The sequence below is a fragment of the Nansenia antarctica genome (assembly GCF_963989245.1).
Source record: "Nansenia antarctica genome assembly, chromosome: 3".
Taxonomy (NCBI): Eukaryota; Metazoa; Chordata; class Actinopteri; order Argentiniformes; family Microstomatidae; genus Nansenia; species Nansenia antarctica.
The window spans coordinates 17173691-17200650 of NC_137688.1; the positions used below are offsets into that span (position 1 = coordinate 17173691).

The 26960-nt window shown below is 46.0% G+C and overlaps 1 protein-coding gene across 3 annotated transcripts in view; it reads right to left on the reverse strand.

Annotated features, from left to right (window-relative positions):
* abca1b (ATP-binding cassette, sub-family A (ABC1), member 1B) overlaps positions 1-22913 on the reverse strand; it is a 49211-nt gene extending 26298 nt beyond the window's left edge. For all 3 annotated transcript variants that reach the window (XM_080526402.1, XM_080526401.1, XM_080526400.1), the window contains exons 1-7: positions 22806-22913; positions 20116-20209; positions 15590-15731; positions 13471-13589; positions 4318-4439; positions 3102-3311; positions 1187-1276 (exon numbers count right to left, since the gene is read on the reverse strand). In XM_080526402.1, coding sequence (XP_080382528.1) covers positions 1187-1276; positions 3102-3311; positions 4318-4439; positions 13471-13589; positions 15590-15731; positions 20116-20209; positions 22806-22871 — 843 coding nt within the window. In that variant the 5' untranslated portion in view covers positions 22872-22913. The remainder of the gene's footprint in view (positions 1-1186; positions 1277-3101; positions 3312-4317; positions 4440-13470; positions 13590-15589; positions 15732-20115; positions 20210-22805) is intronic.
* Between the last annotated feature and the right edge of the window lie 4047 nt (positions 22914-26960).

The following is a 26960-nucleotide window of genomic DNA, read 5'->3' on the forward strand; positions in this document are numbered from 1 at the left end:
ATAACTGTTGCCCAACTTTCTACTTGTGTATGAGCTGTCCAAACAGAAGGTTATCACACGACAAACAAATACTGCAGGCTGTGTGTTTGTGTGTGTGCGTGTGCGTGCGTGCATGTGTGTTTGCATGCCTGTATGTATGTGTGTGCCTGTGTGTGTATGTCATGCTGTACTCGATGCGCCGTTGGGGTGGTGGGATACCGTGTGTAGCGAAACTTCAAAGCCAACTAGATGAGAGAGGGATAGTTAGAGTCAGGAGAAGTAGGTCAAGGGAGGAGGGGGGGGGGGGGTTATGGAGGGGAGGGAGGGGGGGGGCTGGGACTTGTTCTTTCATAGCAAACCCATTCTTCTAGATAGGCAGTTCTTAATAACCATCAATATCAATATCAATGCCTGCAGACAAGGCCAACCAGGAAACGCACTCTGAGCAGGTCATGAAGAACAGGTTAACTCTGAGCAGGTCATGACCAACAGGTTAACTCTGAGCAGGTCATGACCAACAGGTTAACTATCATGTTCTGCAGCAGTTATGATTAAACACTAACACTCTATCTATGCCTTTTATCCATTAACTATTATCTTATTAAACGTTTTATCTTTTTACTTCTTATACCTGCAGCAGTTACGAGTTTTATGATCCATAATCCAAGCGCTATAAATTCACTGTAAATATAGGCTAAATGTGTTTGCGTATCATTTTACACTGCAATCTCACATGCCGTATGCGCAGGATAGTGGCTAAACACAGATGTAGTACACTAGTACCTGCAATCTCACGCGGCATATCGGGAAGGGCAGCGCTTGAATACAGTTGCAGTAATAACACTGTTATCTATATCTTTTTATACATTTCATTGTCTTATTATGTGTATCTATTTATTTCCTATGTCTATTCTTGTCTCTTTTTTTCTTTTCTTACTATCCTTTTTCTGTATTTTTTTATGCTATATGTAAAGCACTTTGAATTGTTCCTGTTATATGAAATGTGCTATACAAATAAACTTGCCTTGCCATGCCATTTGAATCCTCCCTCCCCCCCACGACCCCTAAAACCATAAACCATTAGCTGGACAAAGGCTTATAACACCTTCACAGGGTTACATTAGGTTCTCCAGTGGATTATCTGTGTGTGTGTGTGTGTGTGTGTGTGTGTGCGTGTGTGTGTGCGTGTGCGTGTGCGTGTGTGTACCTCTACAGCCAGTGAGCCCAGACTCTCCAGTAGATTATCCGTGGCGTTGGCGACCTGCTGCACAGCCTCGGGGTCTGTCTTCACATCCCTCTGTTAGAGAGAGGAGAGGAGAGGAGAGGGGAGGAGAGGAGAGGAGAGGAGAGGAGAGGGATGGAGAGAACAGAGGAGAGGAGAGAGAGATGGAGAGAGGAGAGAAGGAGAGGAGAGGAGAGAGAGAGAGAACATAGGAGAGGAGGAGAGAGAGATGGAGAGAACAGGTGAGGAGAGGAGAGAGAGATAGATAGAAATAAACAGAGGAAGAGAGGAGAGGTCAGTTCACACACTTGTCACATAGAAAGATGGATCGAGGTCAGAAGTCAACAAACCTCCCTCACACCCACCACGGCTTTCTAGCCATGCATGTGTGTGCGTGTCCCGAGGGCAAGTGCACAGACTCCAGTAACCGTCGTGTTACTCAAAGGCACAGGAAACAGGAAGAACATTGTTTGTTTGTTTGTGTGTTTGTTTACTGTTCATAAGACCGAGACCCTTCCCCTCAAAACCTCTGACCCCACTAACACACACCACAGTGTCACCGTGACCTGGATGCTAATCAATATTATCATTAAGAGGTCATATTTGATTGACACGTGATGCTGAGATTTTATGGGGAGAGATAATCATTGTAAATACCCTGGCTAGTGTCCAGGTCTCTTAAGCCATAAACTTTAAGGAAGAGATTCCTGATCAAAGTGACTCTTTGTGATATCTTACTGGGATTTACCAGGATTAATGGCAAGCTGTAACTTATACGTGTGTAGGTCAGCGCAGTGATTGACAGGAAAACTGGTAGCAACATGTACAAGAGCAACTGACCTTTCTAGATGAAACACCTTAAATGAAATGCACTTTCTGATGTGATTTATAGACGATAAACCCTTGGATGAAATGATTTCTGTCACATGACGAGGCTGGTATTGAGGTGCTTTGATGGGAGTTTCACACGTAGCCGCGGGCTACAAGCAGCGAGCGGGGGATAGAGGAGGAAGCGGAAGAGAGGAGGTAGAGGAGGAGAGGGGGATAGAGAGGAGGAGAGGGGGATAGAGAGGAGGAGAGGGCTACAAGTAGCGCTACCATGTACATTACTTATTATTATTTTTAGACATGAGTTTTTAGACATTTAGCTATTAGACGATCCAAAGCAACTTACAACAAATCCATTTGTCTAAGTGAGTGAGTCACCTGACTCCACCTTTAGAGACACCACATTACAGAGACAAGCAACAACATGCTCTTCTTCACCCACGCTGCTTCTCCCTCCCCCCATTCTATCTTTCTTCTCCTGTTCCTTTTCTTCCCTTCCCTTTCTTCTCGTGTGTGTGTGTGTGTGTGTGTGTGTGTGTGTGTGCGTGTGTGTGTGTGCTGGCTCGCAGTGCATCGGTGGCTAAGTCACCTAGCTTTAGAGAGAAACCATGGCTGCTGGAAGAGAGAGAGGGAGCGTTATGACCGGTCCGTTAACGAAAACAACTGACCAAAACCCGAACACCCTTCCTGTGAGGCCCCCCCCCCCCCCCCCCGAGCGACAGCCTCATTCAGGCCCCACTCTCTCTAAACAATATCCCTCCTTGTCAGAGGAAACTGGACGATCAAATCTGGGACAGTCATTGGGGCCAGGGGACGGCCTTCTCCCTCCTTTTGTCTCTCTATCTCCCTCTCCTCCTCTCTATCCCCCTAGCCTTTTCTCCTCCTCTCTAGAATCTGATTCGCTGGTCTGGGGTTGGGAGAGGCTGTGATTGGCTAGGTCTGGGACGAGGAGAGGCTGTGATTGGCTGGGTCTGGGACTGGGAGAGGCTGTGATAGGCTGGGTCTGGGACTAGGAGAGGCTGTAATTGGCTGGGTCTGGGACTGGGAGAGGCTGTGCTTTGCTGGGTCTTACCCGTATGGGTTTGAGGAAGTCCAAGTTCTGGAGGAAGAGCCGCTCGGCCTGGTTGAGCCAAGACCTGGGGGAGTGGCAGACAAGGTCCTGCACCCGTCTGGTCACACCTCTGTCAGAGATGGTCACAAAGTCCTCCAGGGTCGTCCCGTTGGCGTTACCGCGGCTGGAACACAGGTCCCGCAGGTGCACCCCGTAACCTTTCATCAACACCTAGTAGGGGGGGGGGGGATAGAGGGTGAGAGGTAAGGGAGGAAGAGAAGAGAAGAGGATAGAGAAGAGGGTGAGAGGCGGAGGGGGAAGGAGAGGGAAGTAAAAAAAAGGAGAAGAGAGAGAGTGGGGTGGAGTTAGTCACGGTTATTAGCATACACATGTTTGTGATCTCTGGGTAGGCTTCCACGCTGCAACATGCCTGGCGCTTTAACCTTTGACCTCCATGTCTACCTCTATATCTACCTCCACGTCAGGTGGTTGGGAGGTGGAGGTAATCTGGGATTGCTACAGATTCCGCAGACCCAACCTCGGCTCCTAGCTGACCTCCGACCCCAGACAAGATAGGATGGGGAACAGGCCTGAGGGACTAATACTCTGAGGATGTGATGCAATAGAGGCTGTTGGAGGTAGAAATCGGAGGACGGGCTTGTTGTGACGTATGGAACCGAATGAGGAATTATTCCTCTTGTTATAACGAGGCCCGTCCTCCGATTTCTACTTCCACCAGCCTCCGCTGATGTGGCGAATACACTGTATGTGGAAGATAATATCGTTTTTTATTTATAGTGAATGGACCACAGTCATTTACAGGTTCATCCTGATCATGTGACCTGACCAGGAAAATGTCTTACCCTTTGCACTACTGCTGGTTGCACACACCCCTGGTCAATGTGACTACTCAGTTACCCTTTGCCCTACTGCTGTTTTCAAATACTGCCTTTGCACAAACCATATTTTTGCACATTGCACACATACCTCCTTTGATATAGCCACTATTTATACATATGTACATATCATACTGTACAAAGCTACCGTAACTGTACATAGCTGATAACTGTATATACCTCTAACTACCGTACTTGCCATACTGCACCTATCACTATCACTGTTATGTTTTTATATCACTTTGCACTTCTAGTTAGATGCTACACTGCATTTCGTCTCAGTGTCTCAGTACTTGTACTCTGCAATGACAATAAAGTTTAATCTTTTTGCTTCTCCTTACCTTCTCCAAGTTCACGTCCGCCTCAACGATCTCCCGGATGGCATGAGGCGAGAAGGAAGCGTTCCGGTGGAGGAACGTGGACAGCGTCTCGTTGTCATGGAGAAAGTCCTTTAGTTTGAATCCTGCAGGAGACAAACATTAGGGTTTGGGTTTGTAATGTACATTTACATTTACATTGTAAATGCAAATTGCATTTAGCAGAGGCCTTTATCGTAAGCCACTTACAACAAATACATTTGTCTAAGTAAGTGAATCATCTATCCATCAGTCATCATAAGAAAAAGTAATCTCAGAAAGCTTTATTGTCATTGCACGATTGAACGAAATGTGTTTATGCATCACCTAAAAAACGATACCTACATACACACTAGGGCTGGGTATCGCCACTGATTTCCCAAAACGATTCGATTCCGATTCACAGCTCCCGATTCGATTCGATTCACGATTCGATTCGATTCGATTCGATTCCGGTTCGATTTAGTTACAATATCAATTTTCCTTGAATATGAAGAGATTCTCAGAACTAATGCTATAAATGGTTCAAGGAACCCTATAACATGTAGCATTGTTAAACATATCAATGTTTACATTAAGAATTGACTCCAAAGCAGTTACATGAATGTACTTCTTATTGGAACATAAATGAACATCATTGACCAACATTTTGCTAAATCAGACACTACAAAAAGTGCTTTTTAACGTGCTTTACTGCAGCCAGTGTAAATAAAGGGGCTACAAACATAGCCTATCGGTAAACAAGACATCACATATCCCTCAGGACTGTCTCAAATAACTTATTTGCATAATACACTGACGACGCTGTAGTAATTTGTTGGGCACGCGGAGAATTTGATTGTAATTTGCAACCAAACGTCTTTATCAGCGAGGCTTCTTTCGGATCCGCTTTTCCATGTTTCACGTCAGGGTGATGCCTCAATAAGTGGTTCCGTAGATTTGTGGTGTTTCCACTAAATTTAACCTCCACTGCGCACAGCTTGCATATGGCTTTGCTTTTGTCCTGCTCATCTCTATCGTCATAATTTTTACATCCAAAATGCACCCAGACATCTGCCTTTAAGCCTGGTCGTTGCGTGAGATATGATAAATTCTTGTAGCGCGAGATCTGGCCACGAGATCTCGTTGCGGGTTGAAGCTGCAAGCAGAAAAATAAAAAATAAAAATAAAAATAAAAAAACATGAAAGATCGATCTCGGGATTTATGAATCGATAATCGCTCATTCAATGAAGATCGATTCAGAATCGGGAAATCGATTTTTTTAACCCAGCCCTAATACACACACTACCACACCACAACATTGTATGTGTATGTTAAAAAGGAAGTATAAATAGCAGCTTTGAGAACATCATGTGCTTGGGCCAGAGGCCATCTTCAGTCACAATGCTAGAAGAAAGAATAATAATATTTACAGTAGAGAAAGAGGAGATGAAGAGGTCTTAGGAGGGACAGTTCAGGTGTAGCCTGAAAAACACAACAAACGTGTTCAAACCAGCGCTCCCATATTCACCTGAGATGACTGCCTGTGTCCTCTACACCAGGGGAGGCTGCATGACAATACGCCTCTCCTCTGATTCCTACCTCTACCAGCCTCCCCTATCCACTGATTCATAGATTCCCCTGGTGTTCTACCTCCGCCAGCCCCCCCTGGTGTTCTACATCACCCAGCCTCCCCTGGTGTTCTACCTCCCCCAGCCTCCCCTGGTATTCTACATCACCCAGCCTCCCCTGGTGTTCTACCTCCCCTAGCCTCCCCAGGTGTTCTACCTCCACTAGCTTCCCATGTCCTCTGATTCCTACCTCCACCAGCCTCCCCTGAGCCTCCACCAGCCTCCCCTGTCATTCTACCTTCCCCAGCCTCCACTGGTGTTCTACCTCCCCCAGCCTCCCCTGGAGTTCTTCCTCCCCCAGCCTCCTCTGGTGTTCTACCTACAACAGCCTCCCCTGGTGTTCTACCTCCCCCAGCCTCCCTTGTCCTCTGATTCCTACCTCCATCAGCCTCCCCTGTCCTCTGGCTCCTAACTCCACCTCCCCTGACGTACAGGGTTGTGATGATCCTAGCCCTAGGTGTCGGGGTTCTGCGGTGAATCAGACGTTCTTTCAGGGAGAACGTTCTACTATATACGTTCTGAAGTCCCGACCCTGTATCGGCTTTCATCTTTCATCCAGACGTGCCTTTGTGTTGTTGTTGTTGGGGCTGTGCGTGTGTTCACATGTTCCCTGTGTGTTTCTCTGTCCTGTGTGTTCCTCTCAGGTGGCAGGCCTTACAGACGCCTCAGTGCAGGACGGAGGATTACCGGGCTAAGCTTTCTTTTATCTTTCTCAAAGTTGAATTGAAACCTGTGTTTTGACAGGCGGGCGTGGCAGCAGGAGAGGGCTTGGCAGAATTCACCCTCGCCAAGGCCGCCACTTCCCTACGTATCCCAAATATTCCTCCTGCGTGAGTTTCGGGGAGAGGCTGCTGCATTCACACGGGACAGGAAGTCTGTCGCCGTGTCTGAGGGGAATGTAGGCCGCATACCTGGAACGCTCCAGAGGAAATACCTGGCTGCCACACACACACGCACGCATGCACACGCACACACCACTCTGCCCCTACGGCAACCCTAGCTAAAACAGATGTTGAAAAATAGCGATGCTGAAGCGTGAAGGCCACATAACTGCTACACACACACACACACACACACAGTTCAGAGTGGCTGTAGGTGTGAGAAGCAGCTCGGGGCCAAAGAGGAGCACCTCCAACACTCACACACTGACAGGAAAGGTAAATACACCAAACCATTCTGGACATGCCCATGGTTACCATGGTTACACAGAGACAGTCTCTAACTGCCCATCTGCACCGAAGACAAGAGAGCACTGACTCTCTGCACATCAACCACACACACACACACACTTATAAATATATTTATAATATTATATATGTATAATAATAGCTATTATTCACTTCCTTTAAAAAATATATATAACTAGTATTATTACTGTATCTAACACTTATTGCCTTATTTTTGTGTTATTATTGTATTTTATTGCTGCCTACTGATCTGTTCACTGTTGAGAGGAAGCTCAACTGACTGTATCCTGTTCATCGACCAACACACTCTGACTTGACTTGCGGCAACCTAGACGATAACAATAAAACCCATGTCTCACTTCCTTTTCCTAGAAGCTCTGGCCTGAGGGACACCAGGTGACAGTGTGAACCGACACATTCAGACAGCCATGTGACACACATACACACACCTCCTTCACACCTTCAGCCCAGGTACACACACACACACACACACACACACACACCTCCTTCACACCTCCAGCCCAGGTACACACACACACACACACATATACCTCCTTCACACCTTCAACCCAGGTACACACACACACACACACACACACACATATACTTCCTTCACACCTTCAACCCAGGTACACACAGACACCTCCTTCACACTGAACAGCCCATAGGATCATACACACAGACTGTCTGCTGTTAACTACCGAGTAAACTGCTTTTGAAAGAACAAAAGCTGGAAATACTGGGCTGGGTCGCTCGTTCTGAAGGCAGTGGGGGGGTGGAGGGGAGGATAAGAGGGGGGGGAGGTGGAGGGGAGGATGAGAGGGGGGGTGAGAGACAAAAGGCCAGGAGGTGGCAGATTCCTGGAACAGGACCCCCCCCTCTTTTTGAAGGAAAGCGGAGGTGAAGGGTGGGGGGGGAGGTGAAGGGGGGGTGGGGGGGGGTGAATGGGTGTGTGTGGGGGGGGGGTGGCCGGGAGCAGAAGGGGGGGTCGGGGGTCCTGGGGACACAGAGTGCCTATGAAAAGCCCTCAGACTATTCAGGTCAATTAGCGACACATTTTATCCAATGACCCACAACAATGCTTTAGAATTAGTGACAGAGCAAATTCATCACTTTTTTACTGGCCTCCACTTCCCCCCCTACCCCCCACCCCCAAAACACTCCTCAGCATTATTATTATATATTTTTTTCACCACACTGAACTTCACAAAGCCAACAGACATAACTGTCCAAATGAGGGAGACCACGGCCAAACGCCCCCCCCCCCCCCCTCCAACCCCCCCCCCGCCCCCCCCCCGCTGACCCACAACATACCTCTACATTAGCCACAGGTCAATTGCATCAATGTTGGTCCTCTGCTTACAGTTCATTACCCCCCCCCCGTCCCACCCCAAACCCCCCCCCCCCCCCCCCACAACTTGACACCTCCCTGCAAATCTAGTCTGACAAATCCCTGGCTCTATTGTACTGCCCAGACATTAACAGGCTCCTGTGAATTCCATCTTTGTCCTCAGAGCCAAGCCTAGAGAGGCCCGTTGGACCCAGCCAAGCCTAGAGAGGCCCGCTGGACCCAGCCAAGGCCTGCCAGCTCGCCAACCAACCACACGGCGGAACAACTAGCTGTAGTTTACTAGCGGGCCGCCTTACTGTTAGGTAGATTGCTCTACGGACAGATTATGATCCATTGGAAGATTAATCCATGTAAATATCATTCCATATCAAGCTGCTGGATGGGTATTAACTCCTTTAGTGGTCAATAAAGTTGCCCAAACTGTCAACATTCTAGAGTGCCAAGGATGACATTACTCTGTGTAATGACAATAAAGTGGAATCTAATCAAATGTCATTGAATCTTTATTCACCAGAAATGCATACATTTAATTTTGTAGCCAATCAGTGTGTTGTTGCTAGGTAAATACCACATAAAACACTTGGCACTGTAGGTGGGGAGTGTTCCGGAACTCTTCGGCAGTTGGTGAGTTAAGGGTGTGCATTGCATTAGGGGCCTAGCCTGGACGCTAACTGGGACGCTAACACACGCTGAGATTTAGAGGAACTTCAGGCTATATCTTAACTGTCCCTCCTAAAGACCTCTTCCCCTCTGTACAGTTTCTCTACTAAAGAGCATAGTAACTGCCAATGGCACCTGGTTATAGCATCGGTTACTTTTCTTATGATGTCTGATAGATAGATAGATAGATAGATAGATTGAGTTAGCCGATGGCAGGCTTTCAAGTGTATGAACGCCCCATAATCAGTGAGTTGGGGCGACAGACTAGATTATCTACCTCTTACATAATCACCTCTATCAACAACCACTTATCAATACCAATCAATGATTTAATTCAATCAACTCAGATAAGGATAGAGGTCCACGTTGTCCACAGAAAATACACCGCAAACCGGGCAAACAAAAGATACTTGACGAAAAAAGCAGCAATTAATTTGGAACCGTGGAACCAGAATAGCTGGGCGTCTTTTGTCCCAGCGGAGGGAGGCCATTAGGGTTGGCCCGGGCGCTGGGGGAAGCGGTCAGAGCGTGTCCACAAACCCGGTGACACCACCCCGGCCCGGCCGTATGAAACCCAATGACACCAGTACACCCAGCTGTATCAAAGCAGCTTGATCACAGTGTGAGGAACAGGAAACCTTTCAAACCTCCCCATCTAAGGCCATGCAAACACTCGCTGCTGACATTAAAGTTACTGTGGAATTTTGCTTATAAACGCTTCTTTCCCTTCCTCAGATCTCAAATATTAATGCTTTGTATTTCCTTTGAAACCCACACTGCTCCGGCTGTTAGAGCCCATAGAGTCTCTATTGAGTCTATCTCTATCTCCTACCTCTTGTTGATTTGTGGTTTATTTACTATTGTTCAGCACGTGCCACTTGGAGATGCATTCAATGCATGACTTGTGCTATATAAATGAAATTTGATTGATTGATTGATTGATTGATATAGGTCTTAGTGGCAGTGAGCACAGCAGAGTGAGGATGATCGTGACATCTAGTTTTTTCAGATGAATGCACTTAAGTCTGGATAAGAGCGTCTACTTAATGACTACGTAAAAAAAGAATTTGCATTTGCATTTTGACTTCCAATAGCCTCTGGCGCATAGATTACTTGTCCTAATGATGACTGATGGATAGATGATTCACTTACTTAGACAAATGTATTTGTTGTAATTCGCTTTGGATAAAGGCGTCATGGCTAAATCCAAAAAATGTAAATGTAATGTAACTATAGGTGTACAGCTTTACCCAGGTCAAAGGTCAAACCCACTAGGCCCAGGTCAAACATTGCTTATATAAGGACACGATCCCCAGAGTCCCAGAGCTGATAAAACTGATATCATTGAGCCTTAATCAACAGGAGTGTCATTATCAGGAGTGCCGTGAGTAAAAGTGCTGCCTTGGCACATTGTCAGTGCCCTGTGACCTCACAGGTAGACGTAGATACACTACAACCTTCAACAACAGCTGGAGGATAGGGGCAGAGCTATAGCGGCTATATTGTACTCTGTGCAATGACAAAGGTTGAACCATCTTCCTTCCTTCTAAGGATGTTGCATCATCCTGGAATCATATTTCCACATATAGCTTACCGGTAGAATCAACCGTCTGGATTGAACTATATTGACTTCTTCCACTTTGGCTTGAAGTAACGTGAGTGTTTCACAATGTCTCCGCAGGACTAGCCAACGCTAGCAGGGGACAGGAACTGAAACCTGTGATGACGGTCCTGTATGTATGAGTCTAGTGAAGAAATGACCATTTTCCATTTTCAATTAAATGAAAACTAGAAACCTAGTACAGTACAGAACTAGATCAGGGGAGGCTGGCGGAGGTAGAAATCGGAGGACGGACTCATTGTAATGCATGGATGGAATGGAATGAGGAATACACACGTTGTTTGATACCATTCCTTGTATTATAATGAGCCCCATCCTCCGATTTCTGCCTCCACCAGCCTCCCCTGTACTAGACCAACTTTTCAGCTCTACAGGAGGGTAGGTTCATATCAGGCCTCACTGGCTCTATAACCTTGATCTTTGTATCAATCTAACAGGCTTGTGGGTGAGTGTGTGTGTGTGTGTGTGTGTGTGTGTGTGTGTATGTGTGTGTGTGTGTGTGTGTGTGTGTGTGTATTTGAATGTGTGTGACAGGGGGAGACCCAGTGTGCACAACAGTGCATATATACTTCTCAAACACGTGTGTTTGATACCATTCCTTATTCCGTTCTGTGCATTACAAGTTTCTACCTCCACCAGTCTCCCCTTAAAGACTCCATTACCCCACGCTGACGTAACGCCAGATCCTGTTACCCAGACAACCCTAACCCTTACCTAACTGTGTTTAACCCAAACCTAACTGTGGTCACTCTGGGGATGTGGGGGGGGCAAGTAAACCTCAGGGCCCAGGGAGACAGGTAAAACTCCAGGCCCGGGTGGGAGACAGGTAAACCTCAGGGCCCAGGGAGGAGGCAGGTAAACCTCAGGGCCCAGGGAGAGACAGGTAAACCTCAGGGCCCAGGGAGACAGGTAAACATCAGGGCCCAGGGAGAGACAGGTAAACCTCAGGGCCCAGGGAGACAGGTAAACCTCAGGGCCCAGGGAGGCAGGTAAATCTCAGGGCCCAGGGAGAGGCAGGTAAACCTCAGGGCCCAGGGAGGAGGCAGGTAAACCTCAGGGCCCAGGGAGAGACAGGTAAACCTCAGGGCCCAGGGAGAGACAGGTAAACCTCAGGGCCCAGGGAGACAGGTAAACCTCCAGGCCCAGGGAGACAGGTAAACCTCAGGGCCCAGGGAGACAGGTAAACCTCAGGGCCCAGGGAGGAGACAGGTAAACCTCAGGGCCCAGGGAGGCAGGTAAATCTCAGGGCCCAGGGAGGAGACAGGTAAACCTCAGGGCCCAGGGAGACAGGTAAATCTCAGGGCCCAGGGGAGAGGCAGGTAAACCTCAGGGCCCAGGGAGACAGGTAAACCTCAGGGCCCAGGGGGGAGGCAGGTAAACCATGCCAGGTTAAAGTTAAAACTCCAGTCCCAGGGGAGCAGGTAACCCTCCGTGCCTGGTCTTGCAGCCAGATCCCCAACCCTCTGCTCGGTGTTTCCCAGGCTTCTGCCCACCCAACGGCCTGCTGGGACCTGCCAGGCGGATGGGGTGAGGCTTTTACCCCCCCTTCACCCCCTCCCCATCACGCCACCTCTGCTCTACTCCCCCGCAAGCCCACGTGTTTAATAACGGAATGTGATTACGGATTGAAAGCGGAGAGGGAAGCCAGAGTGGTATAGATCTGTTCAGTCATTTACCGGCACAGTAGGTGTGTGTGTGTGTGTGTGTGTGTGTGTGTGTGTGTGTGTGTGTGAGTGTGTGTGTGTGTGTGTGTGTGTGGGGGGGGGGTGACCCACTAGGCAGGTTTCAACAGGTAGCAGTAGGGGAGACCTGCTGTGAGTTGGTACAGCGCAGGTGGAATCACACTAAACCTCTCTCTCTCTTCCTCTCTCATTTACATTTACAACATTTAACAGACGGCTTTCTCCGAAATGACAACCACAAAACAAAATAACAAAGAAAACATTATGCTCTTCCTTCTTCTAACACGAAGACTGCCAATGGCCCCAGGCCTGAACATAGATTACTTTGTCCTGCTTTGACTGGTGGATAGATGATTCACTTACATAGTCAAATGTATTTGTTGTAAGTCGCTTTGGATAAAGGCGCCTGCTAAATGCCAAAAATGCAATATAAATGTAATGTAACATTTGTCTAAGTAAGTGAATCATCTATCCATCAGTCATCGCAAGAAAAAGTAATCTATGCTGGGGCCAGGGGCCATTGGCAGTCACAATACTAGAAGATGAAGATTTATGAAAACTTAAAATAAAACTTACAGTGTGTCTGGGCTTGTTCAATGAGCCAGAGAGTTAACATGACAGACAGACATAGAAATACACTGCATAGAACTGGCCAGACTCTCAACAGGGCACGACTGAGAGTTGTCTCCGTTCTACCACGTCCACATCGATCTGGACGATTCGAATTATGATGTCCAACAGAACAGGCCACCGCTGTGTGTGCAGCGCAGTCTATGTGCTGGTTGGTAACGACCTCTGAGCTTTGCCCTCTGACCCTGTGTCGCCCTACCTTTGCCCACTGACCCTGTGGTGCCCTACCTTTGACCTATGACCCTGTCGTGCCTACCGTTGACCTATGACCCCATGGTGCCTACCGTTGACCTATGACCCTGTGGTGTTTACCTTTGACCTATGACCCCATGGTGCCTACTGTTGACCTATGACCCTGTGGTGCCGACCGTTGACCTATGACCCCGTGGTGCCTACCTTTGGTGGTGGCCTGCAGTGTCTGCAGAGCTTGGATCAGGTCCTTGAAGCCGTCCAGGTTCCGGTCGTTCTGGCTGTACAGCAGGATCTTCTTAGCATCCGAGAACAGACGGGAGATTCTGCCAGGACACACACACACACACACACACACACACACAGGGCCAGGTAAATACATACATACATACATACATACATCAGTGTTTCCTCTACATGCATTTATTGGTGGCGGGCCGCCACGATGGAATTTCCTCCGCCACGAATTGATTCAGTCCACAAAAAAAAAAAAAAAAAAGCTCTCAAAAAAAAAAAAAAAAAAAAAAAACATTTTAGCTGATTAAAATATATCTGATCCTAGATCAGCGCTATAATGGATGTTGACTAAAAGTGCACCTAAATCCACGCCCATCTCTCTCTAACCGCTGATCCAAAATCAGATTAATGACATTCAGTTGACGACGTGACACAAGGGCTCCTGATTGGTCTAAATGTGAACTGTGGTATTATTGTTATTGTGTACAGGCCACCGTAGTGACATCCGGGGGGTATTCCATCAACATCGCTAAAGGGAAAATCCAGGTTTAGTCTGATAAATCTCGCGAGAGTTCTTACAAATATCCAGGCATATTCTGATAGGTCTCGCGAGAGTTATCAAAAATAAGCCAGGATTTTCCTTTAGCGACGTTGATGGAATACCCCCCAGGTCAGGTGGGCAGGTTACTACGAGACAACAAGAGACCGGTATTGTAGAGCTTACAGAGCGAGTTAAAATAAAGACACTTACATTGAAATACAGAAGGACTCACGTGTATGTTTAATAGAATAACACGACATGGTGTCAGAAGTCCTGTAAGTGAGTGTTAAGAGTTAGATCGGCCGACAAGTGTCATTTGAGCTCGTGACGGTGAGAAGGGAGAAGAAAAGATGGATGCTAATGCTAACGCGGGAGCAGCTGCAGTCCAGAGAACGGCGCCAGTTTCAAGTGCTACGTTAGCAGACATTAGCAAGTCAAAAAACGATTATTATGTGCCGTCACTTTAGCAACGACACAGTATTGTCAAGGGGAAAAGAAGGTGAGACGATTTTTTTATTGACAACGGAATTACATGCTGGAAAAACATGCAGCTAAAATTCAGGGAACATTTGGACAATAAGAGACACACGGGAGAAGTACGGGAAAACAGGGCTCATGTGGGTCTCATCAAAGGTAAGAGTTTGTTTTCTTTAACTCAGCTGATACTCAGCTGTTTACCGAATGCTCCATCTGACTGTGATTTTACTTCTGTAATGTGGTGGGTTTACATAATTCACGCACGGAACTATAGGTTGAGACTATTGTTCCGTCCGTAGTACCCAAGTTGTTTAGACTGTTCTATTTACTGCTTGAGTGTGTTGTTGACAATCGTTCATGTCCTTCATTAAACGTTTAGCTTTGTCATTTGATACGCCGCCTACGACAACCATCTCTCTGCACTACAGTAAACAGTTAATCAGTAACGTTAGCCGCTTTTGTGCTCATGTAGGCCTACTTCGTATTATATTATAGCTGATGATCTTTGTGTGTGTATGTGACTGTCAGTCACAAGTTTATATTCTGTATATTCATTTTTTATTTTTTTTGGCCATCCTCTAGTTTTGGCTGTGATTAGAAAAAAAAAAAAAAAAAAAACGTTGTTTTGAGCGCGCGTGCGCGGACACCCGCCACCATTGTAAAAATTCCTGGAGGAAACACTGTACATACATACATACATACATACATACATACATACATACATACATACATACATGCATGCATGCATACACACACACACACACACACACACACACATACACTTACACATACACACACACACACACACACACACACAGGTTAATACACACACACACACACACTCACACACACACACACACACATACCCATACACACACACACACACATACACACACACACACACACATACACACACACCAGTGTTTACCCGACAAGACACAATCGACAAGACTCAATCTGAGCACAATGCTCATCAATGCTGTCTAAAACTCTTGTATCTAAAATAGTATTTGTGTTGTGGGTGGAGGCTGTGTGTGTGCGTGTGTGTGTGTGTGTGTGTGTGGGACTCACATAGAATCGTTGAAGTTGCCCACCACCCCAGGCGACTCCCCGGGCGTGGGGTTCCTGAAGCAGGGGTTGTTGGCGTTACAGATGATGCCCTGCACCCAGGGGAGGGTGCCCGCCGACGGCATGGCCTTGTTAGGGAAGTGACCTGGGGGAGGAGGGGGGGGGGCGTTAGTGGTGTCACTTATTAGAGAGAGATAGAGATGGAGGGAGGGAGGTAGAGTGGGGAGAGAGGGAGAGGGAAAGAGATGGAAAGAGAGAGGGAGAGGGGGGGAAGAGATTCAGAGAGAGAGGGACAGAAATTCCATAAGAGAGAGAGAGGGAAGAAGGGAGGGAGAGAGGGAGATGGAAAGGGAAAGAGATGGCGACAGACTCAACTTCGGTTCAATCAGTCAATCAATATGTTTCCTATACAGATGTGAGGTACAGTACATACACAAGGGGGACGCTCCAAACCACATCTTTAACCATACATCAAGAATGCGAGACATGTCATAGACATGATCTAACTCCAGTCACATTTTATCAGAGGTCGGGAAGCTTAAACCTCTCCTTTATCACCGTCTAGGATCAGCCCACAGCGGGCTTTCATGTCCAACACAACAACAACAACAACCTAACCCTAAACGCTGCAGAGGTTTCCTGTCTGAACACGGTCCACCAGAGGACATGGTGGAGATATGCCTTCTGTGTCTGATAGGCTTATCATGGGGCCCTGCAGTTACTATCCCATACTGTAACCCTCTCAGCCTTATCACTCTGTGTGTGTGTGTGTGTGTGTGTGTGTGTGTGTGTGTGTGTGTGTGTGTGTGTGTGTGTGTGTGTGTGTGTGTGTGTGTGTGTGTGTGTGTGTGAGTGAGTGAGTGAGTGAGTGAGTGAGTGAGTGAGTGAGTGAGTATCTGTGTGTGTGTGTGTGTGTGTGTGTGTGTGTGTGTGTGTGTGTGTGTGAGAGTGAGATTGCCTAACTGCAGTGTAACAACCTTTGTCTCCCTGCGATGTCGTCCCTCTCCCTCCCTGAGCGGTTCACAGTTATTTGATGAGTCAAAACAAGCAGATCCGCTATCAGGAACCTTAAGACTGCCAACTGGCCCATTGCTTAGCACAACACAGATAAGATAACAGCTCCCACAGAGTGCGCAGAATAGAGTCGGCCATCTTGGATTTCAGAGCGAGCTGATTTAACAGCTCATGATGCATAGCCATAGAACCATATACCCATAGTATTACATGATTACCTAGATGATTACATAGATGTATGACGTGATTACACAGAGAGTTCTGGGAATGGGCAAACCAGGTGAACTTAGATCATTCATCGAATATAATCTTACGAATCCTTTTTTATTTTGTTGAATTGGGGCTAAACTCTAGATGGCCAAAAGCCCTGTGTGTGGGTGTTTAACAGCCTCATCCTCCCGGTCCTGTTCCTCTCATCCCCCTTTCTCTGGTGGTTTCGTTGCGTCCGTCCCTGGGCAGCGAGGCCTTAGGAGGAGGGGCCTGTCGCTGTCCTGTCTGGTCTGGGACCAGTTGCAACATGCCCAGGCTCACATGCTGGTGACTCACTCCGCAGCTATCCCCTCTCCTTCATGCTCCTGGTGTCGGAGGCGGGGGCAGGGGGAAGTGAGAACCGCGTACCCGCCCGAGAGCTTCTGCTTTCTGGCCGGAAGACATCAACATCCCTGGCTTTTCCCAGAGTTGAGAACATTCTTAACGTCATTCTGGTGTCACACAGAAGAGCAGGGTAGAGGTGTTGGGGTGGTGTTGGCCTAGTGGATAGTGAGTTGGACTAGTGATCAGAAGGTCATGAGTTCAAACCTCACTTGGGAACACCACCACTAGTGTGCCCTTGAGTTAGGGACTTAGCCCTAAATTAATCCAGGGAGACTGTCCCTGGAATCTCTAATTGCATGTTGCTTTGGATAAAAGCGTAAAAATGCAAATGTTAAATGGGAGAGAGGTCTCTCAGGACGGGTAAGTCACCATGGTGATGGTCATAATTAAGAGGCTGAAGCTTTATGACTTTGGTGGTCTCATATTCAGAGGCAGCTAATCCTGGCTAACTTAATGCACCCAAGATAATCACCATGCCAGTGTCGAAGAACCTGAACCCAAGAATATTACTCTGTGTACCCGTACATTGATGTCATAAAAGCAATTCTGATTCTGATGCAATTAATTAACCCAAGCAAACTAAATGAAGCCAAGCTAACCAAATTAACCCAAGCTAAACAAACTAACCAAACTCACTCAAGCCAACTAAATCTAATTAGTCTCCTGTGTGGCTGATTGGGATGACAGCATCCGTTGGCTCACCATGGTGTAACCCTGACCTAGACCTACCCCAGCCCCCTCCTCTCCTACCCTCAGTGACCCGTGCCATAGCTAGTTACCCCCCCACCATCAGTGCTATAGCTAGATCTTCTACCCCCCCACCCCCATTGTGAACTTCCTCAGGTTCACACAGACCTTGATAATGAGATTACAGGAGCGATAAAAGCGTCATATACTATAAAAGCCTCAATAAAGCCACTCTGAAACGACCGCAGGCCCTGTGCAGACCCAATGCAGGAAATGATAGAGGAACTCAAATGGCACTCCAGAGGGAAAGGAAAATGCGTCACAGTTCTTACAGAAACAAATTATAGAGATAATTTTACATTTCATCTTGTTTTAGTGTTTCTGAGGATACGGTTCTATGTGAGAGGTCTGGTGAAAAAGTCCCCAAGTAGGACTAGGTCATTTTTCTGTTTTTTACACATTATGAAAGTTCAGACTGTAAGCTTTCAAATTATATGTACATTGAAATCTGAAAATAGTTGAAGAAGATATGCTTATTTGAATGTTGGTACCGCAAACCAAATACCAGAGAAAATTGCGTCCATCCCAACCATCACGTTGGTAGCTAGCTAGCAGCTATGAAATAGAAATAGAATAGAACATCGCTATGAACATCTAACTGCGTGTTTAGCACATCACAACATGCTGATAGAACATCAACATGCTAAAAACACATAATTAGATGATCAAACAGTCCTTGCTTTTGAACACGTCCTAAAACGTTTGTTTACTAGCTTGTATGTGCTTATAAGCACATCACTTACCCAGTAGCCTACAAAGCAGGACAGCAGATGATACACTGAATCCAATTAACAAATTCTAAGTATTTAGTTATCCTAAAACTGTTGTTTGTTATATTGACTGGGCTCTTCAACATTTAAACTTTTGTAATATGAAAATAAGCTTACATGCTTTTTGGTAATTTGCGCGACTTCACAATTGCAGACATGCAGACCTTTTCACCAGACCTTGTCACATATGATTGTGATATGCGGTTGCTCAACCTGAACTCGTGAACTATACGTTATACTTATCGAGAATCTTATCATGTCTGATATTAAATGCCCTCAAAGCCCTGGACCTACTGCCTTTCACGCATATGTCGTAGGAGGGGAGGCAGAAATAGGAGGACAACATGGCTTGTTGTTTTTTTACACATTATGAATGAATGAATGATCTTTATTGTCATTGTACGGGTACAATGGAATTGAAAAGTAAACCCTAGGTGCTAACAATCAACACTGTCCTAAGATAATAAAATACAGTCTTAAGATAATAAAAAACTAGAATGAGACATAAATAGATATAATAGGGGATATAAATAGGTGGATAAGTAATCGGTAGGAATCTGATGCATGGAATAGAATGAGGAACAGTGTTTGTGTTTGATTCTGTTCTGCGCATTACAATGAGCACGTCCTTTGATTTCTATCTCCACCGGCCACCCCTGCTACACAGAGTCTGTAGGAGCCATGGTTGATATTCCCCGAGACAGCTGTGGCGTCAGATACCATCACACTATCAGGAGCATCCTCCTGCTTTCCCAGAACACACATGAGCAGAACGCAATATTCCACCTGTACTGTTTCTCTCATAACATCGTGCCTGATAAGGACACACCATAAAAACCGATTAGCTTGATGTTGGAATTTCAACAATTATGCGCAAAGGGCAACTTCCTTGGCAACATGTTTTTACCGCACGTGTGTTTACATGTGTGGTTAAGAGACAGCATTTTCTGTTGGTCAACCAGATGCCTGTGCCTGGTTTAAAAGCCACCAGACGTACTTGGCAGGGCGACCGACATCAACAGTCATCACTCTTACCGTCGCCACAGAGACTGAAGAGAAGTTGGAGCGGCCATTTTGGGGAACAATGAGGGGGCGGAGGGGGGGGGGGGGGGGTGAGGGGGACTGCCATTTTGTGTCAATAGTTTGTGAGTAAACACTAAGTGACTGCTTACTTTGCAGACCGGGCATTTTCCCAAAGCACATTTAAAAGCGACACAGAGAAGTTATCGCAACTTCCTAATCCGAATACATTTTTAAGACCTACCAACTCATATCTAACATTCTGATTCTAACATTTAAGACTTCTTAAGACCCCGCGGGAACCCTGGTGTGTATATGTGTGGGGGTTGTGTGTGTGAATGAGGGTGTGTGTGTGTGTGTGTGTGTAACTTGCAGCAAACTTACATTCATGCTGTTCGTAGGGCGGGTAGTACGATCTCACGGAGATCAATATGAAGAAGATGAACAGCGGCCAGACGATCTCTATCAGCAGCTGGATCTGGAGGACAGACAGACAGACATACAGCACATCAGACAACACAATATAATAATATAACAATACAGTATCTGCCATTTAGCTTACGCTTTTATCCAAAGCGACATGCATTGCATATGAGTGCATACATTTCAGAATATACGGTCCCAGCAGGAATCGAACCCACAGCCTAAGCGTACCAACTGAGGCACAGAGGAGCACACACACACACACCAGACGACACAGAGACGTCCGGTCAGCATTTTCAACAAGCAGTACAGGCCTGTGGAGAATCGTTACGACTTTATACCTTACCCCCCGCCCCCCCCCCCCCCCCCCCCCCCCCCCCCTCCACACACACACACTTTTACCGTAGGCCCTTCATAAATCTTCTCCTAACAGTCTAGAGCTTTTAAAAGCTGCCGTGGTCTTCGCGTGGATTCTCCACAACCTCATTTAATATGCATGCATCGACACTCTGCCCCGCCCGGTATAGGATGAGGCTCTTCTGCTCTCTTCATTTTTAGGACCTCATCCATTATGGATGACGGAGACAGGAGGGAGGCTGGGGGAGGTAGAGATCGGAGGCTGGGCTCATTATAATGCGTGGAACGGAATGAGGAATGGTAGCGTAACACGTGTTGTATCGTTGGTATCATTCCGTTCCGTGCGTTACATTGAGCCCGGCCTGCCATGCCTACCTCCACCAGCCTCTCCTGGGCAGGAGGAAAATCAATACAAGCAACCCTGACTTCAACAACAACATACCAGCAAGAGTGAAGTCATCTTTCTCAAAAGTTGTAAAATTAAACGTTTAGAAATAGGAGACAGTGATATATATGTGTGTATATATAAATGTATATATATAGAGAGAGAAAGAGAGAGAGAGAGAGAGAGAGAGAGAGAGAGAGAGAGAGAGAGAGAGAGAGAGAGAGAGAGAGAGAGAGAGAGAGAGAGAGAGATCTGAGGGTTGGCTAATGTCTCAGGGTCTTCTAGAGACGATGTTGTAAAAGGGACCATCTCCAGACAATGTAGCAGACGGGTTATTATCATATTATTGACGGAGTGTGCTCTCAGCCTATCTTCTGGTTGGGGGGGGGGTTCAACTGTTCATTATGTGTCTTTTCTTTGTTTCCCATTAGAACATTTTTTTCCCTTTTCTTCCAATTAAAAGAAGAAGTCAGAAAATAGCTGCTCAAAAAGTGCTTAACACATCAAGTCTTCAGAACAGTTCTCTCTCAGTAGAGCTAGGCTCTATTCCAGTGCAATTACATTCCATTTCCCAGAAGATTAACTGAAATTCAAAAATCCAAAAAGCTAATCACTGTTAATGCGGATTCATCAATTCACGAATATTTTTTGGGGAATCTGTTGAACTGTAAGCTGGTTGAAATGTAAGGTGGTTGATCCCGGCCCACAGGCTGGTGAGCGGGGGGGGGGGGAGGGGGTGCGTCAGCATTACTTATGTCTGGTCTTTGTCCTCCACAGCTGCTGCTGTTACACCCTGCAGTCTGAGAGGGTGGGGGGGGGGGGTACACCCTGCACCCTGAGAGGGTGGGGGGAGCACCCTGCACTCTGACAATTTGTAGCTCAGACCCGGGAGGTGTCCTTGGTAGGACAGCAGGTGAGAACGAAGGAGGTAGACATCGGAGGACGGCCTCATTGTGACACAGCCTCCTCCCCTGAGGCTGCAGTATATTTCTCATAGAACAGAACGACACCGGACGCTCAGAAGAACTGAGAGAGACATATCCAACAAACTGATCATATGGAAATACAATGGGTTTCTAAACAACTATTATTTGATGAACAGAGAATAATTATAAGTCCATGGAGAACCCAGAGGAGATGAGTTCTACGAGGCTATGAGAGTTATAACAGTTAGAACACAGTTATAAAAATATAGTACCAAATCTAAACAACAGTAATGAAAAGTACTTGTGAGAACTAGACACTACAGCGTAACAAAACAACCATGACAATGAAGCGTCTGCTAAATGGTTAAACAATGCTTCTCCTCTTTAAAGCCACACATCCGCTTTCACTACCTCATTAATTTTCCTCTCTCAACAAACCTCAAAGTCAGAGACAATGTCCTATACTCTTATAACTCAGAGACAATGTCCTTTAATCTTATATCTCAGAGACAACGTCCTATACTCTTATAAGAAAGCTTATAGCCACTTTACTCAATACAACCTCTCACACCCACTGCCACCGAGTGCAGATACTCATGACATTCTACTTTATTTATTTTACTATTTGTACTGCTAATTGCATCCTGTCTTATTTGTCACTTATGTCTTGTACTATTGTCACTTTTTTATCTTGACTTACTGTATCTTGGTGTTTGCCTTACTGGCTTGTGCTGCAATGTCAGGAACCGAAGCCTAAGAATTTTACTCTCTTACACTTGTGTAATGTGACGTAACAATAAAACTTGTTTTAAAAACAATGTCCTATACTCTTATAGGTCAGACACAATGTCCTATACTCTTATAGGTCAGACACAATGTCCTATACTCTTACAAGTCTTGCATCCTTTAAAGGGGCACTGCATTAATTATATCAGACAGACAGTCTTTTTAAAAAAAATAAAATAAAATGAGTCTCTCCTTACCGTCTGCCTTCTCCTGTATGTGAAGTTCTTCCACAGCAGCAAGCCCAGCTGAGTTGAGATGGACATCTCGACCCCGGACTTCTGTTCCTCAGGCTCGTCCCCTCGGCTCCAGCTCTCTAGAATGAGACACAGGCGGCAGTGAGGCGGGGTAAGAGGACGGGGGCCAGCCAGCACGCAGCTCAAAGGTACGGGGTCAAAGGCTGCACCTCTATCTGCAGCTGACAAGACCACTTCTTCTCCTCCTCCTCCTCCTCCTTTCCTTTCCTTTCTCTCTCTCTCTCTCTCTCTCTTTCAGAATGTTGTCCTCGCTTAGGGACTCCTCTGCGAAACACCAGGCGTGTGTGTGTCCCTATGAGTGTGTGAGAGAGACTACTCACTTCCTAAATAGCCCCTGTGTGAGAGGAGGGGATGTGTCTGTGAGGAGATTGAGGTCTAGGTGTGGAGTGCTCTGTGTCTCTGTCACAATGGCATCTGAATGGGGCATTGATCACACCTTCTCACAGCCACACACTCGGTTTGTGAATGGATCATGGATGCTGCGTGACGATTGGGTGATTTACATTTTGGGAATTTAGCATAAGTTGTCACCACAGAAGTCTACTGTTTCAAGTCAACACCCCCCCCCCCCCAACACCACCACCCCTCCTCACTTAAAAAGTCTGTGATTTAATCTGTTTTTTATCACAGATAAGTACTGTGATCAGTACTTGATCAGAAACCATGGCGATTCTGGGCCCAGTAAGAGGCAAGAGATTTCATAGACGGAAAGATAAGAAAATCACTGTGAAACTAAAGAAAATCTTCTTAGGAAGAACACATAGCCTCTTTATCAACTGATAAGACATCATACTGTATATCTTATCTGATGATAAGACAACTCTAAACATATGTTAAAATAATAATCTACCATGGTAAATGTCATATAAGAACTGCCTTACAGCCATCCATAAAATACTCGTACAATACATCTCGCTACAATACAAATGATAACACCATACAACACCAACATGCACCATACAGTCAGGCTATATCATATCATATACGTATGATATTGATGATGTTGGCAACTCAGCTATCTCCTGCTATTTCCTGTTGGCTCTAATGCAAGTAGGACTTGTGTTTGTCTTAAGTGGAAACGCTGATGTGATAACTGTTATAACGGAAAGGAGGGGGCTGCTTATTATCCGTATCTCCAGGCCCGGGGGGGCTGGCATCGTCATGACGACGTTACAGGCCTATCTCCAGGCCAGGGGCGGGGGGCTGGCATCATTATGAAAATGTTACAGGCCTATCTCCAGGCCGTGGGGGGGGGGGGGCTGGCATCATCAGTAATTTCAAACCTGCAAACTGCGACACTTTAAATGAATGTGCAATAACACTATGTGCAATATGACAACCCTCGGGTACATAAGGTTCAGAGATAGGAAATGTTAGAATAGGTATAGCATAGCATAGAGTACAGCACAGTGTTTTATTTGTATAGTATAGTATAGTATAGTGGATAGTGTACATAGCCTTTATTTATGTAAACCAGCTCTTTTCCCTTCTTGTTTTTAGTTTTTTTTCCTAGCACCAGGGGAGCCCCTACTCCAAATGTCGTTGTATGGTACCTGCACTATATCAATGACAATAAAGTAAGACCATTCATTCATATGAAAATGTTACAGGCCTATCTCCAGGCTGTGGGGGGGGGGGGCTGGCATCATCATGACGACGTTACCGGCCTTTCCATTCACAAGAGAGCTGTGTCAAGTGTGTCTGGGATTACCGGGCACAGCCACATAACAGCCCCAACTGGCATAGAATAGAAGCATCATGACAAAACAAGACAACCATTTCTCTTTATCTACCCAGTATAAGTCTTCTATGAACCCATCAACTCTATACAATAAGGCAGACACATAAGGCATAGATAGACAACTGTAGGCACATGTAGCGCCCCTATCGGTGGTCAGAGGAACATACCAACCCAAGTACAGTTTATTGTCTCTCCGTGTCCAGACAGGACAGGTAGACAACACATGATCACTTTAAAGCGACGGTAACTTTGCATGCCCGAAAAACGTTTTGAAATGACTTACATGTACATAAAGCATTTGAAAAGAGACACTTTTATGGCAGGAAGTTCCTAAGCAGTACGTTTTACAATTAAACAAAGTAGTAACTAAACAATTGCAGAACCCACTCTACAACTTAAAGAGTTGACTTTGTTTCTTGAATACGCTAAATGTCAACAATGAATGTCGTCACCACAGAGAGTATGTGATTGTTTTGAACTTTGTCTGTCACGGGCTGTTCCGTTGTTTAGATTTACACTAAGGTCCAATGTTTTAACGGCAACCGTTAAGGCTGCTTGTTAAAGTGCGAAAGTTTTCCTCTATCAGCAAACCGATGTTCCAGTGACAACCACAGCAGCCTTTTGTTTCGCACTTCCGATTATGAAACCAAAAACATACCTTTGATTTTATTTTTGCTACACGCAAACTATAACAGTAGGGGTACCTCGTGTTTTTGTAAACACACAAAAAACTACTGATAAACAAGCAAAACTAACACATATTATGAGCTATATAGCTCAACAACAAAAAAACATTATTCGTTCTATAACGGACGGTCCATCTGTCCATCTAATTAACGGATTCCATTGACACGGCAGAATAAACAAAAAACGAGACAATGAACAACAAAAGAAAACACATACGAAATACCTTTTTCCAAACACACGAAATCAGTTATCTCTCAGCATGAATTGAGTTTCCTCCCAATAAAAGCAGCTTATCCACAGTGGATGGTGTGTGTGTGTCCTGTGAGCTCGTTATCCAGGTAGTGCGATCTGTGTCTCACGCTCGGCGGAGGAGGAGAAGCATCGGACCGAGACGAGCGTTTTATACGGAGAGAAGGTTGTCTGCATCCGTTAGACTCCAAGAATCGGGGTTACTCCCGGTCAAAGGAGACTCGAGCTCGAGATCTGCGATTCCGTGTCCCCCCTAGTGGACCACGTGCAGACTCAAAACACAACACACACACGCGCACGCGCACACACAAACACACACACACACACACACACACACACACACACACACACACACACAAACACGCACGCGCGCACACACTCCACGACCCCCACATCTGGAAGTGGTGATGACGGTTAGAGAAGACATCTTAACGACATTGCATGTATCTAACTCAGTTTAGTTACCTAAAAGGACTAGAATTCCTTTAAGGTTCATATACAACTCAAATGAATTTAGTTAATAGGCTGCCCTAACCCTAACCCTATAGACTAACACACACAACCTATAAATCCCAAACATGTATTCAATTCAGATGAAAAAAATCTGTAAATTGAATACTTCCCTTGAAGTCCTCCGATCACCTCCAGAACTGATACTGTAGCTGCGTAGATCAATGATTAATCCTATTGATCATCACACTGAAAAACAACTGTCCACCAAGGCCATGTGACTACCAATCAGGAGGGCAGACAGCATGAGATCAACAATCATCAGGTTCTCTATTGTCACAACTGATTAATCTGCTTCACAAACACCAGCCAACCCTGCACTGAGCACCTGCCTTACTTCGTTTGTTCGGCTTTTAATTTGATTGAATTGTATAGGATGACCCATTTTTATTTTTCACTTTTTAATTGTTATTTTATCTCATGTTTTATGTAAAACACTATGAGTCTACATTAATTTGTATGGATATGTGCTACACAAATACATTTGCCTTCGCCTTTACCTGTGTGTGAATGCTATAAAAGAACATACTTCTATGTTATGATAGAGATGATGTCTGTGTAAAGTAATAGCGTTGAATAGGCCATGCATAATTCAACTCATATAGCATCAAGCAATCGATCAATATTAGTTTTCTCCGCCACTAATTAAAGACGAAACCGAAATAGCATCCTATGACAGAGGAACTTCTCATCAGACCCCACCAGGGGAGGTTGGGGGAGGCTGGGGGAGGCAGAACACCAGGGGAGGCTGGGGGAGGCAGAACACCAGGGGAGGCTGGGGGAGGTAGAACACCAGGGGGAGGCTGGGGGAGGCTGTGGGCGGTAGAACACCAGGGGAGGCTGGGGGAGGTAGAACACCAGGGGAGGCGGGGGGAGGTAGAACACCAGGGGAGGCTGGGGGAGGCAGAACA